Source organism: Varroa destructor, unplaced genomic scaffold (genome assembly GCF_002443255.2).
Source record: "Varroa destructor unplaced genomic scaffold, Vdes_3.0 BEIS01000004.1, whole genome shotgun sequence".
Lineage (NCBI taxonomy): Eukaryota > Metazoa > Arthropoda > Arachnida > Mesostigmata > Varroidae > Varroa > Varroa destructor.
Genome location: NW_019211457.1, coordinates 1,896,610 through 1,913,790, shown reverse-complemented (window position 1 = coordinate 1,913,790; position 17,181 = coordinate 1,896,610). Strand labels below are relative to the sequence as shown.

Here is a 17,181-nt window from a genome sequence, read left to right as displayed (position 1 = left end):
AACCCAAGCATAAACAGATTTCATTTTATGTTGAAAGCCCACTATCTGATGGAATGTCCATCGGAGATATCGAATTTAAAACTCAAAACATAGAGGGTAATTAGGCAACTTGACGCTTTTTATTTACATTGTTGAGATATATATATATATATATTACGATGTAAATAAGAGGCGTAAATATTATAGTACCAGTATTTAAATTAAAAGAAAAAAAGGAACTATTACTAATGAAATGCATTTCGCTAATCATAAATTATATTTAATCAATATTATTCTTTTCTAATTGCAGCATCATATACGGACACGAGCTCCGATGATGAGGGCGTGACACCGCGAGAAAAAATCCAAAAGTCGTCGAAGGGATTTACCGATTTCTGTGTTAAAAACATCGGGCAGGCCGCTTTTGGCAGGCGAGAAATCGAAATTGCTGAGCAAGGTAAATCCTCTGCATGATTTTAAATTTCTAACAGATGTTATAAATATCTATAGAAGTTGTTTGCGTGACTAGACTGAACGACTAATCAATTGTCAGACCAATAGTTACGCAAATAAGAAACGAATTTATCAGCAAATCATCGATACGGATGATATCACAATCAGAAGATGCCCCTAGAGACTCTAGTAGACGATTTTTAGCGTGACTGGACTGCATTGTGATCAAACAAGAACCATATGTACGATATCTTTGACTCTATATGCTGTAGGAAACCAAGCCCCTTACGCTTCCAGAGTTCTTCATATTCCGCAAGGCAAGGATCGAGTTGTACAAATTGCCTCGCTTACACAGCAGAGCAGACGTTGAACAAGCTAGAGGTTCGATGTGTAAAAGCTTCAGACTGTACACGATAGCATTTTGGGGTTTGAATGTTTTATTGCTAGACACGAAGTTCCTGCTCAAGCAAGTTACCAAATTAGCAAAATGTAAATTATGATAGATTTATTACCTCAAGCAATAACGATTAGTTCAGAATCGAGAAAGACTTTCGATGAAATTGATCGCTCGCTCGCTTAGGCCAGAAATGAGAAAGCAATTAAACGTAGTGCGCCTCTAATCTATCAGGCTCCTTACACATTATAATGTCGAGCACCCTTGAGGCAGCTTAGAGAACATGCCAAATAGTTCTATATCAATGCACGGGGAACTACATGGGATCTTATGAAATGATCCTTTTTAAAATAAGGCGCCGAGCCGCATACGCCTTATTTAAACGAGCTCCTTCTTTTTTAGGCCTGCGAATATTTCGTACACCCACTGTGTTCTCGTAAGCCATTTTCTCCAACCACGGTTTTTAGCAAAGATTTACAATTCCATTATAATATGAATACGATACTCCTGTTTGTAGGTTTGTACGGGAGCCAGCAGCCATCTTGAAATCTTCTCGAATAAACTTAGTTTTTGAAAGAAATAACCAGGCTTCCTTTGGCTTGACAGAAGCTTCGATATCCTTGAAGGAAAGATACATATACATATTGCCCACCCATTGAACCTTCGAAACCTCCGACCCCTCCCTGCCAAGGCTCCAAATAAAGCAGGTGCAATGGCGGTACTTTAGAGGCCCAAAGTTACACCTGAACACCTAAAAGAGTCGTCGTTTAAATCACTGTCCTAAAACGATGTAGTAGAATGTATATGGTCATAGCGAGCTAAGCTTGTTCATCAACAAAACTCGGAATGTCCTTGCCCCAACAGTTATAAAGGTAAGCTCGAACTACTTCAAACGTTTTTACCTTTAGATTGCTCTAAAACAGCCTTTTACTGTCTAAAACTAGTTTCTGTATGTTTTTTATGGTGAAGTACACTAACGCACATAGCCTTCTAACGCATATGCCTACTAAAGAATGAATAAATGGTGCGCGAGCAGTGAAACGTATGTGCATATATTATATGTTGTGTATGTTTCCCTATACTATTCTCTATATTGTATACGTTTCCCAAATGACTGCTATATCGATACGTAAATTCCTATACAAAGCTAATTCCGCGTTCAGATCAGGGGCATCTAGCCACAGCACCAATGTCAAATCATATACAAACTCGCTTTTCAGCTTCTCGTTCGTTTTGAATGGGATAGTTAATCTTCCGAAAGTAATTATACCTCGTCTCTGTGTCGCTTCGTTCATAAAGTGCATTTTATGTTTACAGTGAGTAGCAGACAATGTGCCTCAAGCTGACAAAGATTAACGAAGGTGATGAGCGTTCCTGTGTACGCCGAGACGTACAGCTGGCTTTCATAATCATATAATAAACGATAGCGTCCTTTTCTGCACATGTACTTTCTGTAGTCGAAGCTACAATAATCAGTTCGTAAAGTATGATATGTTTCTCAGAACAAGAGTAAACCTGAGTGTACGTAACTTAGGACTCAGCAAAACCTAAATGAAATGCAGGTTTCAAACGCTCGGACCAGTACGCGGTGTGCTGTCACGCTAACCTTTGCTCACGTTGCAGAAAGTTATCAACATTTATCACCAAGAGATCCGCGGCTGGCGCAACTTTCATTCAGACCTTAGACAAAGCCTAGCCTATTCGATGCGGCCGTTGAATTTATATAAATATTTGTTTTTCCTGTTCTCTAATATTGCTCATTCCACGTAAGAGTAATGGCGTTTCTCAGTGCAAGAGAGAAACGAGAGTATGGGGTTTTCGGCTCTATGAGGCGGTAGCCCGACCGGCACCTCGGCCGCGACGAATTAGTCCGCTTCTTAAGCCCTTAGCGCTGCCAGTGCCTCCAGTTGGGAGTTAAGGTTTCCTCATAGGTCCCCACTCCCTCGTACACTTTTTCCTGTCATGTTCAACTTTGGAAAACTCTTGCGAGAAGTCCCTACGAGGGCCGAAAACAGAAGGCCAACGTGAGCTATCTCAGCAACAATTTGTGGCCGCCAAAATGATATCCAAGTGTTTTACAGATAGAGCACTAGTAGTACTCGAGATTTACCATCTGGGTGATGAAAGAGCTGAGACAAATCTTATGACGTGCAGGATTAAAGCTAACGTGGAATTAGCAGTACATAGCTGTTTAATAGTTTTTTGAAAGCAAGTCGAATTACGTATTTGTGAATAACGTAATATATACGTAACCTAAAGTTGTATTAGGTAATCTTTAAAGCCGTTGCCTGTGGTATGGGGCTAATTAGTTGAGCATATTATCTGATAATAATAATAATGATGCCCCATAATGCCCTTTTCACATTACAGAGATGCCCGGCATTGTGGCGCTTCGTAAAAGAGCAGAAGCAGATAAACCACTAAACGGGGCTAAAATTGTCGGCTGTACGCATATCAACGCGCAGACCGCGGTAAGTGTATAAATAACAAGTTCGAAAATTTACATACATTTCACAGAGCAACTGTTCGTAAGCGGGGTAAAACAATGGGGTAGGGGGCAGCACTAGTACCGCGCCGGAGATAAAATTCGAAGCATTTACGTACACACGTGATTCAAAAAATCTCTAAACTTTATAGAAGTATTTCCGATATGTTTTTTTCGGCATTCGTTATCAGCACTGCATTATCTTAAACATAATGAACACCAATGCCGAAATGTTTGTAGGTAAAAGGCATCATCACTGGCATACCGGTTGGTCTAGCTTTCAGAAATTATCCTTTGTCTTTAGGTTAGGTCAATAATAAAACAGTAAAAAAAGTAGCGTGACTCACGAAGTGAGGCGTTTGAAGTTTTGCTTTATTTGGTTATTATTATATGGTGAGGATATAGTTCGAAACTACGAAGGCTGCACCATTCTTTTAGATCTGAGCCAGTGATGGTATTGTATGGCTGTGTCGAACATATAAAACTAGGTTTATTGTTCGTTTTATTACACCCCGTTGTCCACCTTACATATACTGAAATTTTCTAAAGTTTTTGAAAGCCTTCTCCTCTGCCCTCCGAAACGATTTCTTCCTAATACTGTTTCAATCGTTGCCACACGTTACGATACTGAGTTTATTATATATAAATACTTAGCTTATAGTGTACATATAGTACAGATGGTGTTAAGCAATGAGTAATTCAAAGATAGAAGTTTCTAAGAACGAAGAGAATGGCAACTGGTCTCTTTTGGTGGGTTTGCAGAAGAACTCTAGTTAAACATATAAAAAAAAAAAAAAAAGTGTATAAAACGCCGATTGGAATCTTAAACGGGCTCTAATCACTAGTACTACTCCATGTGATGACAAGCTTTCTTCACAAAAAAAAAGATGATGGATAATCGAAACAAAAAAAAAAAAACAACAGAATAAAAAATGTCATATCGTGTTTTTCCTATGTTGTCCAGTTGATCGGATATTGTTTGTAATGATGATCGGAAACAAGAGTAACACGCAAGACATCAACCTTTTTTGCCGGGTCTAGTCCGTTGTCCTGGCAATATACACCTCTCGTACGGAGCGCAATAGATAGCAATGTGTATTTTCATGTAAATACGTACGGCTATACATTGATACACCTAAATAGAATAGTCGATTTTAAAAAGCACGTCTTATTATGCTGTGTATACTCTGCATGATGAAGCCAATATGCACGCGCCTGTCTCCATCTAGAAAGGAGTCTCCGGCTTGATCCAACAACTATCATTGTTAATACTACGTGCCTAACCGACATTCACGTCGAGTTAGACGCACAACGCTAGGTCATGCACTAGGTAGGTGGCGAGCCCGCGTTGCATCCTATGTCCTATATATTTATATTGTCTTACATTTTTTCTTGCGTATGTCGCAGTGATTCCACTATGTATCGCAGTAACTGTTCAGTTACTATACAAAAGAAGCAATACGCGACGCGCGTTGCCGCCGGGGCCTTAAGTCTCTGGATTCCCGAATCTCACAAAACATATGGAAACCTATGTAATCTTTCACTTGCAGGTTTTTCACCAGTAATATATTTTATTGTCTCTATTATGATTCAGTTCTGCCTTAACTCCCATTGGAACCTGACAGGTTACGATCTACCTAGACATGCCCACGTCACTGACTGCCGTCCTGTTATTTGTTATTCAGTCCTATCTGTTGTGTATCTATTGCAGTTTTCCAAAGCGGATTCGTAGCTACCTTTCCGTACCCATTGTCGGTGATTTTTATAGTTTTTTCCCCCCTGATTTTGCTTGCAGAGGCTTCTTTCGTATTCGTGGTATTGCGGCTGGCCTTCACTCTAAATGCGATTTCGAGAATCAACAATGTCTTTTCTTTCTACGATAGTGAATAAAATTCGCTGGCTTTCCTTCCTTTTCAGCCCCCCTCTCTCCCCCTCTCTCCCCACCACAACTTCCGTCACTTCGTCGAAGAAATGCGAATTCAGTAAAAACCCAGCATTGAAATGATGATAATGAGTAGATGAAGACTACTCAGTCAGGCCGCTTTCCCACCAGGCGTTGACTGCAACTATTCAGTGGCCATTGCGAGTACCTCCAGTTGTTTTTTTTTTCGGAACAGCTCGTCGATACAAACTAAGGTGAAACAGAAAGTAGTAGACGCGTTCTGAGGAGGAAGTTCGTTCTATTGTCTATTGCACATAACAGCTATTCCATTGTTTCGTTTTATCATGAAATGGTAACGTCCTAGTCCACTGAAGTCAAAGGCACCAAATAAATAAGGTGCTTGAGTTTCAAAACCAGGCGTAGACACACTTGGAATCCAGCCGCCTAAAGCCGTGCTTCACTAAGGCAATGCCAGAGGTAAAATTGAAAACGCTTTTTTCACGTATCGCCACAACAACAACAACAACAAGTGAGGGGCATTTCACTTTCACCTGTTCCTTCTTTGACTAACACATTACGCCTTATATGCTACTTAGCCAATTTCTTACGTTTCTGGATGCCACCGTTGGCATTGCGTGATTACCCATAGGCAGCTCGAGGATACAGAGTGTGCATAAATTCTAAACCTGTACCAGACGGAGATCGTAATATAAATGTATCGGCGTTGTTGTAAAAACTTCTGGAAAACTTTAGCGGTAGGGTAGTGCTACAGTCATCTTGCTATCGGCCAACGCCAAAAGAAATGGCATAAAAGATACACTATTGAAAATTTGGCCCTAGGCAATTTCCAGATACGCGGTATACAGGGCCTTTTTGCGAGAAAGGGTGGGCCACGGAAGGAAGAAGAACGTAGTATAGCCGTACCACTTAAGTTACGCCTGCAGTCGTGCTTGAAGCTTGTTGGATGGGCGGGCCAGGAATCAGGCTGTTCTTAAAAATTAATATTATTCACCTTTGTTGAACCATTTTATAAGATATATAGCGTATTTTTAGGTACATAGCGTATTTAGTACGCAGTAGGTTTGACCGACGCATGTAAAGGATTTTATTAAATTTGCCGCATATATTCATATTGAAACTGTTGTTTATTGCTATGAGATTTTAGGTTGCATAGTATAAGTGAAATAATGAGTCTGACTACTTTCGTTAGTATTATTTCTATATAAAATTAGCTGGATTTGAAACGCCACATGTGTGTGTCTGTATAAGAGTGGCAACTGAAGCTAAGTTTATTCAAATGTCCTGAATTGTAAGGCTGTGCACTGTGGCCACTCGGACTAGGTTTACAACATTTCTGTGAACGTAATAAGAGCAGAAAAATTCTGTAGACATGTCAATCTATACCCAACGTCCATAAATAGGCGGTATCTACGTGGTTTTGAGTAATTTATATAAAACATTTTCCCGCATAGCCTACAGCTAAGCTTGAGTAGTATCATTGACATAGGGTTTTTCGACCGACTCAGGACAGATGCGCCTAGAGAGTGTATAGAACCTTTTTATAGAGTTTAAATTAGCTGTTTCTCTCATGGCCAAGCCTTAATTCAGATATTACGAATGCGGAAGGGATTGACTACGATATGATTTTTCAGCGGCGTATCGTCCATGTGGGTACAGTAAAATTCTCCGACGGACTCGGAACCCGGCTTCTGATTATTTTGTCGGAAATGGCATTTGTCACCCTATTGTCGAATGCTGAATATAAGAATTAAATTGTTCCTAAAGCTAAAGTGAAAATGTTTAGGAATTATTCCTTTAAACATTGATACTGATTACTAGCGAACTATCTAATATATAATAGATTACCCTAACTTACTAATATCATACGATACTAAACGCCATAGCTTGCAATTAATTAGCCCTCAAACGAACTTTTACCATAAACCGTCGCAACAGACGGCCGTCTACAAAATCCTAGACCGCCGTCACGATGTGTGCTGTAATTACGCAGCAGACGATGCTAAGAGCAGGGTAAACACAGACCTAACAAAGGCATGTTTATGCCAGGAGTGCCACAGATGTAGGCCGTACACCATAGGAAAAATGATATTTCATCATGCCTGTCCCATCGCTGTTGTGCTTCTTTATCCTTGCAAGGATAAACCTATGAAAACAAAAACGCGATTCATTTACTGCCGCTTTTGCCGATGTTTATATGAGACGCTTTCGGGCAAAAGAAGGGCTCAATATTTGTAGTTGCAGCCTACTTTGTCTGCAGGTACTCATAACAAGAGAAAGTCAAAGAGATGAGTAGATTTTAATTGACCGCAGATGGGCTGAGAACGCAGAGAAGGAAAAAAAGGAAAAGGAGGGAAGAACCAATGAGACACTTTGATTGCGGGTGGGTAGTTGTCGTCCCCGCGGGGATGAATAACCGAGCATAGCCGCATGTCTTTTATGTTGCCATATATCATCTCATGTTGCCAATGGATGATAGGGCGTACTTTCGCTCTTATTTAGCTTGATGTGGTTTCGAGGATCCCTCCAGTTAAGGCAAAGGCAGATCAGTGCCACTGGAAACATGTTCCTGTGCAGCCACCGTCTCTGTGCTTAACGTCATAGATGGCAGTTAAAAGTTGAGTGCGGCACATTAAATAGGGCGCGGCTCGGGCAAAGGAGGAGGTGCATGTATCGGTAAAATCAGTTGCATAGGCAGGCCTACTTTATTCGCGCGTATAGATCGAAAAAAGCAAGAAATTTCGACCTTGCGAGCTTTTCGAGGTAGGACACTGGCGGTGCTAAATTGAGCGATTCGTGTGGAGAAGAGATGGGTTGGTACTGTTTCTAAAATACTCCACTCGAACGCGACGATCGATCGATTGATTGATCTACTCGTGTATCTGCGTGGTAACAAATACCGACCATCCCGTTGTTAGCAATGTATGTTCGCCACTGAAGGCCGAAAGCTCTAAACGCGATTATGAGACGAAAGTCGTGGTAAGGAAGGCTATGAAAGGGGTCACCACACTAGGCTAGAGTGGTACCTTTCGGAAAATAAACTTTGACAGTATTGATTTAACTTTGATAGGGTATTATGCTTTGTTAGGTCACAGTACGACCTATACGAGCATTATGGTTGTTAGGCTATTTAAGCGACGGGCATCCGATCGTAGCATAATACATGCGGTATCGTCACTCGATACAAAAAATAGTATCATCATCTGATCTATCACACACATCTATGCACATACAAGAGAGGAACGTATAACGAATGCCATCCTATAAGAGCAGGTAGGTACCCCGGGTAATCCTCAGAGACCTGTCAAGTGGAGGCTCACTCACCGCTGGTAACTATTACGAAGCCAAATAACGAACGTTTACCTAGAAGCACTATCGCTAAGTAAGCTCGCTTAAAGAAAGCCACTGAACGACCTTTTTGCCTAGAATAGATTTGAGTACAGGACGTACTTTTCAGCCAATGGGAAATCGCTTTACGAATTATGCCCAGGGAAATAATGGACTCACAGGAGCAAAAGAAAAAAAAACAAAGTAACCCAGAATAATATCAGCAGCTCATTTTTACTGCTTCACATTTGATATATTTATCAATTTAAATTACTTAAGGTTCAATTTAAGTAAAAAAAAAAAAAAAAAAAACTATTAATCCCTTCTGTTCGCAAATTCTTTAAGAGAATTTGTACTCCTGCGCGTAGTTATCGTATGCCATAGGGTGCAGTTCAAGGCCATGTATTCAGCTTCGTTTCGCATTCAATTACACTTCTATAAATATATTTTTTTTATTTGTAGGTCATTTCCATTTTGGGTACCTCTGTGTCTCACCCATTGAAATTATAAGATCCACACGCACACAAAATCATTGGTCGGTAACGTTTTACCAACTTAAGCAACGTAAGTAGTATTTTACTAGCAATATATAAATACTATATAAATTTTACTAGGTCAATAAGGAGTGTTCGCTTAATTGATTTTCAGGTGCTAATTGAAACGCTCGTCGCATTGGGGGCCGGCGTTCGGTGGGCTCCGTGCAATATTTATTCCACGCAGGTATGGATTATGTATATAGTTTATTATTTACCCAGCGTATGCCTGACGTATAGCCTGATCTTGATTTCCTCCCAACTTTTTATAATAAGGTTATTAGTTGAGCGCACACGCAAACATACATACATACATATATATTTTGAATCAACAAGAAGCATCTGATGTCGTAAAGAGGATCCTATCGTGTTAGAGTTTCACTTACTTTGTAACTTTTGCATATGTAACAACTGGCACAGTAGTGGCCGACAGTAACGCGTGTGATGTCTACAGTGTATCCTTATGTCTTTGAGAAGATGCCTACAGATAGATAGATAGAGAGAGAGAGAGCCTAAAAAGAATAAGAAACGTCTGCTCGACTTCGGAAACGAGCCAGCCATCCCTTTGTGCCGAACCAACTCTCGAAATAGATCCCGTCGTTGGCTGCGTAGGGCAAAGCTTTGATAGGATAAATTTTTCGTGTTGTTTAGTAAAATATCCGTGCTCGGCCCTACCTTGCAAACCGCCTGCAAGCCGCTCTCATTAAATTGAAAAACCCAACGAAGAGCTGCGCGTCGGCAACTCGCCGCAGCTGAGCGAAAACAAAAAGCGCTCTAAAACCTTTATTGCAGGTATAGCGATCCCGTGATAGCTCAATGGGTAACGTATTTGACTACTAATATTAGGGACGCGTGGTGGTCTAGGTTCGAACCCATAGGGCATAGATCGACTTTGTTTCAGCTGGGAGCCAGCCAGCCAGCCACCCACCCACCCATGTGTCTGACTGATCGAGCTATACCTAACGGCGATAGCGGACGTAAAACTCGGCGGAGGTATATTTATTGTACGCTAAATACTTTTCGATGTTGGAGTTCGCTTTTAGTTGGCACAGTCGACTTTGTTATGGCTCGGGAGGGGGAACGAAGGTGGCGGACAAACAATTTTCAAGAGTCTATAAAAAGGTGACGAATCGGGTACTTTGACTATGTACTATCCTAAAACGGGTGTCTGGTAGGCAGGGTCTACGCACGTTGGCGTTCTATGCGAAACAGACACTGTGTGATTTCTAGCTAGGTTATCTATATGCTCCCTTTGAATCGTGCTGTTTGAACAATACGAAAGACCATCATCATCATATGTCCTACAATCATACTTGTTTAAAGCTACAATTGGCTTTCGTAATACCATTTCGAAATAAATGCGAGTATTTACGGAAAACGTGGGGTAGTTTGCGATTTGATTCTGAGTAGACTCGATTTGAAGTCTATCGGACCCTATGAATTAATGCACTTTGTTGAAGGCAACCCGCATGCTCTATCTTATTATTAATATGGTCTTGGCATCGATTCCGGCTTTCAGGGATATCATCTAATTACCAACGAGTTACGGTAAGGCAATGGCGCAAGACAACATAATAGTCTGGCGCTCAGAATACGTTCAAATTCACACACGTCCATTGCAGTGGTAAATCCAATTTGAATTAAACTTAATCTGGGCATCCATTAGCCAGTGAATATATAGATCGCTATTTTATCCATTACGGCATGCATATACATGCCAATGCCCTTAATGATGGGGCACACGAATGGCACGGCTTGCTATCCATGCGGATAGACGGGAGCCAATTAAAATTGAGTGAGTTGCACATAGCAAAGATTTTTTTCCCCATTTCTAATACAAATCAGCTGCAGGTGTACAGTGTAGCGGTATCGCTATACCTGGAATAACTTAGAACACTGATGGCATTGGTTCGATAAGTTACACCGATTTTGAGAGGGCAATTAAGGATAAATCTTTGGATTTTCGTTGATGATTTGAGTATCATTTCCATGTTGGTGAAGCTATCGCATTCGTCTTAACCGGCAATAAGGACAGATTATATAAAAGTCTGTTTTCCATACAATAAGCCTCGCTTTAGCTCTTTAGAACCATACGGACAGCCGCGAAAACGCGGCGCCACACAAAAAATTCATCCGAAGGTGGCCACTTGAAAAAGCTAAATAAAATAATGAGTTGATAAACTAGTTCCCAGCTCGGGGGTAGCCACAGCTGGCATCTAGGGAGCGGTGTGCCACCGTGAGTACAAGTATTGGAAATATCTTATATCCAATTGACTTGCGTAATTCAGTATACAGACTAACTGTGTAAACTCTCTTCGAATGTGCCTTTAATAGGCCATGTGTTAACCGTTTCTGAGAGAAACTCTCGCCACCGACGGGGGAATAGGACAAACACTGATTTCCTTAAGTCCACGTCAGTTACTTTGTTATCAAATCTATTTACTAAGCGTATACGGGTCGCAGGTTTCAACACCCTTATGCCTGCAGAGGCTGTCACACGTGCGACGCCTATGCCACATTAATATGCTCCGCGAAGCTAACTGCCTATAGGAATAAATTAGGCAGAGTTCTGCAAGGTTGAACTTTAGTTTGCAGATCGTGCAGTTTAATGATCATTGATTCATCTTTTCCTAATTAACCTGTCGATTAAAAAACCGCTGAAAAGATAATTGATATTGTCGGTTGTTTCGATGACCAGACGTCTCTTCGTGCACCGTTATCAACTCGAGTTTGTGATGAAAATTACTCTTATGTCGTTAAACGATCTCCTCGTATATTTGTTTAGTCAAGAACGGGCTTAAAAAAATGCGGGTACTAGGCCAGACGACAAGCTGAGTCAACTAAATTAACAACAAACCTGACATTAAAATAGCTTGAGAAGCTTTCTCAGTAATATATTTATTACTACGTATCCACGACACAGCGGTAGCATTATTTATCGCAAAATTACATTCAAATTCAGTTGGAAACATTTTACTGAGTTTTGCCAAAACCGAAAGTAAACATTTAAAGCATCAAACATTTAGATTTTATTCAGGATATTGACATTCGAAAATAGAATAGGTCACACGCTATGTAGTTCCCTACCCCTAGGTCTAGAGGGGTTGCTGAATTGAAATGCCTAATATGGTATAGGGGTGCCATTGTACGGTCTGTCATAATCGATTAGGTAGGCGGTCGATAGGGATCAGAGCCTGTCTCACAGCCATGATATTCCGTTATGATAGACGTTAATAAATAGCAAACGATAAAATTAGCGTATAGTGAGGGTAGTGAAATCCATTTTTAACTGTATTAAATGCGTTTGAAAGCAAGAAGTATCCGTGTGTATTGGTATTCATAGTTTCTCTTTTATACTGTCGAACTAGATACAGGCAATCGGTCTTTTTTTGTACAGCGAGGAACTAGTATGAGTATTATTAAATTGATGTTTTCATTTCGAACTTCTAACACAGTCAGTATAAAATATAAATTCATATACTATCAATAAATAAACTTGCGCCCCCCTTTTTGTGGCATGGTTTATTAAAACGACGAAATTATCGGAAGATCCTTGACGCCTCTATCCGTTACATGCGCCCCGGGGGGGCACAGAGAGGAAACCTGAATGCAGATTCGAGATGCAACCTAATAATGCTAATCCAATCATTTTGGGAGCGGTTGATTTCTCAGCGTCGATACGGCAGCTAGTTGTGGTCCTTGTGGGGTCTCTATGTTCAAGTTCATAGCCTAAGTAAGTTACAGGAATATATCTATTACTACTAACTGATTTTGATAGAAAACGGTTCAGGTCAACGCAAGTCCACGTGGCCTGAAAATTTGTATTATACATAGGCGGAATGCAAGAATCATTTCTAATTTGATCAATATTGTGTCTGACGCGTGCGGTGCCACCGTCATCAGGTTTGCATAATTGGCTTTCACTGCTATCCCCTAAACGAGCCTATGACCCGGGTTAGCCGACCTTACAATTGTATCTACCTTTATCTGGCTTCTGCACCACATAGAAAACAGGAAGGTTCTAAAGACCAGATCGATCAATTTTAGTCAACTCTCCCTAGCAGCCTCACTTGCAATGACAGCGGGGGAAAATTTTCGCCGTACCTATGCAATGCAGTACTTCGTTGAGTAAAGGCCTGGGCTCGAACATGGGTGGTTTGCGAGCGTTATGTCTACTCCAAAATGGCTATACTTATGGTCTCAAGTCAGCGACTTAGATTAGACGATTGCTTAGATATAGGTGAGGTTCGCCAATGTCATTCAGTGTCAATGGCCAGATTTTATAAAACGAGAGATTCAATTTTGTCTGACATATTACGGATTGTTTACTAATCTTCTCCAGTGTTGCTAGTCGTATTGAAGGTGCTCGTTCTAAGCGGTCCAGTAGTATCATCTCCAGAAAGTTGTTTTTCTACTGTGCTAACATTTCGTAAGTCTTGAAAAATAACCCCGTAGAACCTAATAATTCATAGTAGGATTTATAAGCTCACCCCATACGAGGATACAAGCCCTATATTGAGCTGTTGTTTTTTGGGTCTTCTATATATACATATATATATATATATAGTACAGGAAAAATTATACAAAGCATCTCTCGTATCACTCGCGAGAAGTAACACTAGATTATACCCGCAGGAGAATGCGTTTATAAATATGTAATAACAATATTGTTTTGTTTTCCTGTGGTGTTTTCCAGAACGAGGTTGCGGCCGCCCTGGCGGAGGCTGGTATCCCCGTGTTTGCGTGGAAGGGCGAAACCGAGGAAGACTTTTGGTGGTGTATTGATCGCTGTGTACAAGCCGACGGGTGGCAACCAAATATGGTACACGTTTTTTTTGCTTACGTCCTCACATCCGCTCGCTTATGGTCCTAGCATTATAATGTGCTATATATAGCCTTCATGTATAAAGTATCAGTATAACGTATCCGGATAGGATATCGTCGTCGGTCACTAATTCTTGCATATATATATATATATATATATATATATATGTGTGTGTAGATACACTAAGAGTTCCGAGTCCTGTGAACGATTTTATGTCCGATCCTATTGCTTTAGTCAAGCATCGTTGCATCACGTGGCTGGCGACCGCTTCGACCATCACAAAATCAACTGTGTGTGTGTGTGTGCTTACAATAGCCAGTTTTGAAGTTAACTTTTTCTCATCACGAAGTATCCCTATGTTTTAACAGGTACACGGATCGCCGAGAATGCTAATACGTGACAAGAGGGTTTGTGTGAATAAGGGAAAAGGTTGAATGAGCAAACTCAGACATCTTGCCCGCCTTTGCGTTTGGCTCGTGGCGATATCAAAAACATTGAACTTTCAGTGTCGGTTAACGGCTCGTATCTATTCCTATCCATCCAGTCTTGCTATCTCCTTCTCGCTCCATTTTGTAGAGCAAATAAGCTTGATATCGCTTGCTGCCTGTTATCATTTTTTTTTTATCTAGCCGGGATAATATGCGAAAATGGTCCTAAAAGTGCTGGCCGCTGGGAGTCGCCAGAAATGAAACTGGGTCCGAGGCTGAAGCCTGCTGCTGCTGCTGTTATCGTTTGTAGAAACATCAGCAACGATGATGCGCATACAGTTGCCTGCATTTATCTGCGTGAGATATTTTTTTCTGTATATTCCTTTTGTGGAGGACCACTGTCAAGGAAGGTCCTGACCCGTTCCTACACTCCGCCACCCCTCTGGTGATATTAGTAAATTAGGGATATGTGATTCGCAGTGCTGGTTCGTAAATCGCGCATCGGTTCCTAGATGAATTTGCTGCCGGGCAAAAAAGGAACGTTGTTAGTGAGCTTTGTGAATGTAACTTGTTGAACAGAACTTTCTCAGAGGGTACGGGGTGCGGTGGAAAACGGCCGATAAGGGCGAGAACGTAACTTAGGTCCGTTGATCGTGTCGAGAGACAGAGAGGTCAAATGCTAAAAAATTAACTTCTCTTACAACTGCTACAGCTAATGGCATCTGAACCAGCCGTGCGATGCCTGTTCTACAGCGTTCTGATACAATGCATCTAGAAGAAGAAAAAGATTTATCAGCGTGTATTTTCCAGTACAAATGCATAATGCTCAATTCATCAACTGATCAGCCATCTGAGACCACTCCGTTTTATCGCTTGTTTTCTACATATATCTACAAAGGTTTTTCCATAGAGATTCCATTTGTAGGGATCTCATCTAAAACAAACGTCTATCATGATTATTACTGATGCGCTTCCTACGACGCCACAACGTGGAATGATCATTTGATTTATATAACGCTGATGTAATTTTATTTGATGCAACAAATTAAACTGCCGAGCAGATCCTGGACGATGGTGGAGATGCCACACATTTAATGCTAAAGAAATATCCAGCAACGTTCAAGCTGATCAAGGGCATCGTTGAGGAGAGTGTTACCGGGGTACACCGTCTGTATCAACTGGCCAAGGCGGGCAAACTTACTGTGCCAGCCATGAACGTAAATGATTCCGTTACCAAGACCAAATTCGACAATCTTTATTCATGTCGCGAATCCATCCTTGATGCGTAAGTGGCACACCCGGTTCATAACGATGATAGTGGTCAAAGTTATTACACTTTCAATCGTATATATATATATATATATATATTAGGTGGGTCAAAGGCCTGCGAACAGTTTAAAAAGCCTATGCCACAGTTAAATTTGCTCGCTATTGCAAAATTTTACATATCTTTAGCTATTTTAATAGACATAGAATAAGGACGCTCTAATTCTGTAGAAATTTCCCTCAAACAGCTGCAAGGTTTTTAGGCCCAGCTAATGTTTCCTAATGGCTCTTACATTTTTCTTCTGTTTGTACAAAGCACACGGAACCTAATTAAAATAGGTATATAGGTACGTTTAACAGGAAATGATCGTCTTTTTCCAGTTGATGACGCAGTGCAATTCAACCTCCATACGAGACAAGTACGCCTCTAATCAAAGAGCTAATAACAGCTTGTTTACAGAATAACTTCGCAAGATATCACTAACCAGTTATACTAACGTTTGCTGCTTTTTTCTTATATGATTTTCGGTTTCCTTCTATCACGGGTACTACGGGACCATGTTGATCTCGTCGATGTGATACCTTGTTCGTGCGCGGACAGATTGAAGCGTTCGACAGACGTGATGTTTGGCGGGAAACAGGCGCTGGTCTGCGGTTATGGTGAAGTCGGAAAGGGTTGCTGTTCTGCCCTGAAGGGCATGGGAGCTGTCGTATATGTCACCGAGATCGATCCCATCTGTGCACTACAGGCCTGGTTAGCTAATCGTTCGTTTCTTTCTTGTCTGCTACTGCTGCTGCTTGCATTGGCTTCCCGACAATCACCGATGTGATCGGGGTGTTTCTGAACCGGAACGGTAGATGAGTGCACGTGCTCTTACATCGGGCCATTAACTCGTTGGTAGCATCGGCGAATAGTGATGTTTTTACTTGTGTTCATTTCAAGCCAAGAGAATGCATTCAATTCAAATGGCTTCCGTCATCAGTTTTCCTGATGTCACCTATAGAAAGTATCGGTGACACTTGTATCATTCAATACATACTATATTCTTATTTCGTCCTTTGTTTTACCGAAATAATATGCTCTCGCTTATCATCTGCTAACGTGCTCTTTCCCCTTATCCAGCATGGATGGCTTTCGTGTTGTGAAAATTAGCGAAGTGATCCGGAACGTCGACATGCTTGTCACCGCCACAGGCAACAAAAACGTGGTCACTCGTGAGCACATCGATAAGCTAAAGAACGGTTGTATCGTCTGCAATATGGGTCACTCCAACACCGAGATCGACGTGCAGAGCCTGCGTACTCCGGAGCTTACCTGGGAAAAAGTCCGGTGGGTGATCTTACATCACCGTTTTTTTTCTACCTAGGAAAAGCGACTAAAACTTAAAGCAGATATGTTTAAAAAAGGGATGTTTTAAGTAGAAAGCTTTTGCATCAACAGACTAATAATATACCGTCCTATTTTCGGTGTAGTACTTCTACAGACGAGTATGTACGACACTGACTAACATTGCTGATGTGTTTATGCTGAAACGTTTAAGCGAGAATACTGTGAAATGACTAATACTCATTATTTAATTCGTTGAGGCAT

The 17,181-nt window shown here is 41.0% G+C and overlaps 1 protein-coding gene across 16 annotated transcripts in view; it reads left to right on the top strand.

Annotated features, from left to right (window-relative positions):
* AhcyL1 (Adenosylhomocysteinase like 1) overlaps window positions 1–17,181 on the top strand; it is a 173,461-nt gene that overhangs the window by 151,833 nt on the left and 4,447 nt on the right. For 15 of the 16 annotated variants that reach the window (XR_002673005.2, XR_015326145.1, XM_022803693.2 and 12 more), the window contains 7 exons: window positions 290–436; window positions 3,197–3,297; window positions 9,187–9,258; window positions 13,768–13,893; window positions 15,386–15,609; window positions 16,192–16,344; window positions 16,714–16,920. Coding sequence is in view for 14 of the 16 variants with exons in the window: in XM_022803693.2 (XP_022659428.1) it covers window positions 290–436; window positions 3,197–3,297; window positions 9,187–9,258; window positions 13,768–13,893; window positions 15,386–15,609; window positions 16,192–16,344; window positions 16,714–16,920 (1,030 nt within the window). In the remaining 2 variants the exon portion in view is untranslated. Of the gene's footprint in view, window positions 1–38; window positions 97–289; window positions 437–3,196; window positions 3,298–9,186; window positions 9,259–13,767; window positions 13,894–15,385; window positions 15,610–16,191; window positions 16,345–16,713; window positions 16,921–17,181 lie in introns of those variants that run through there. The other variant, XM_086986740.1, reaches the window with a different exon arrangement.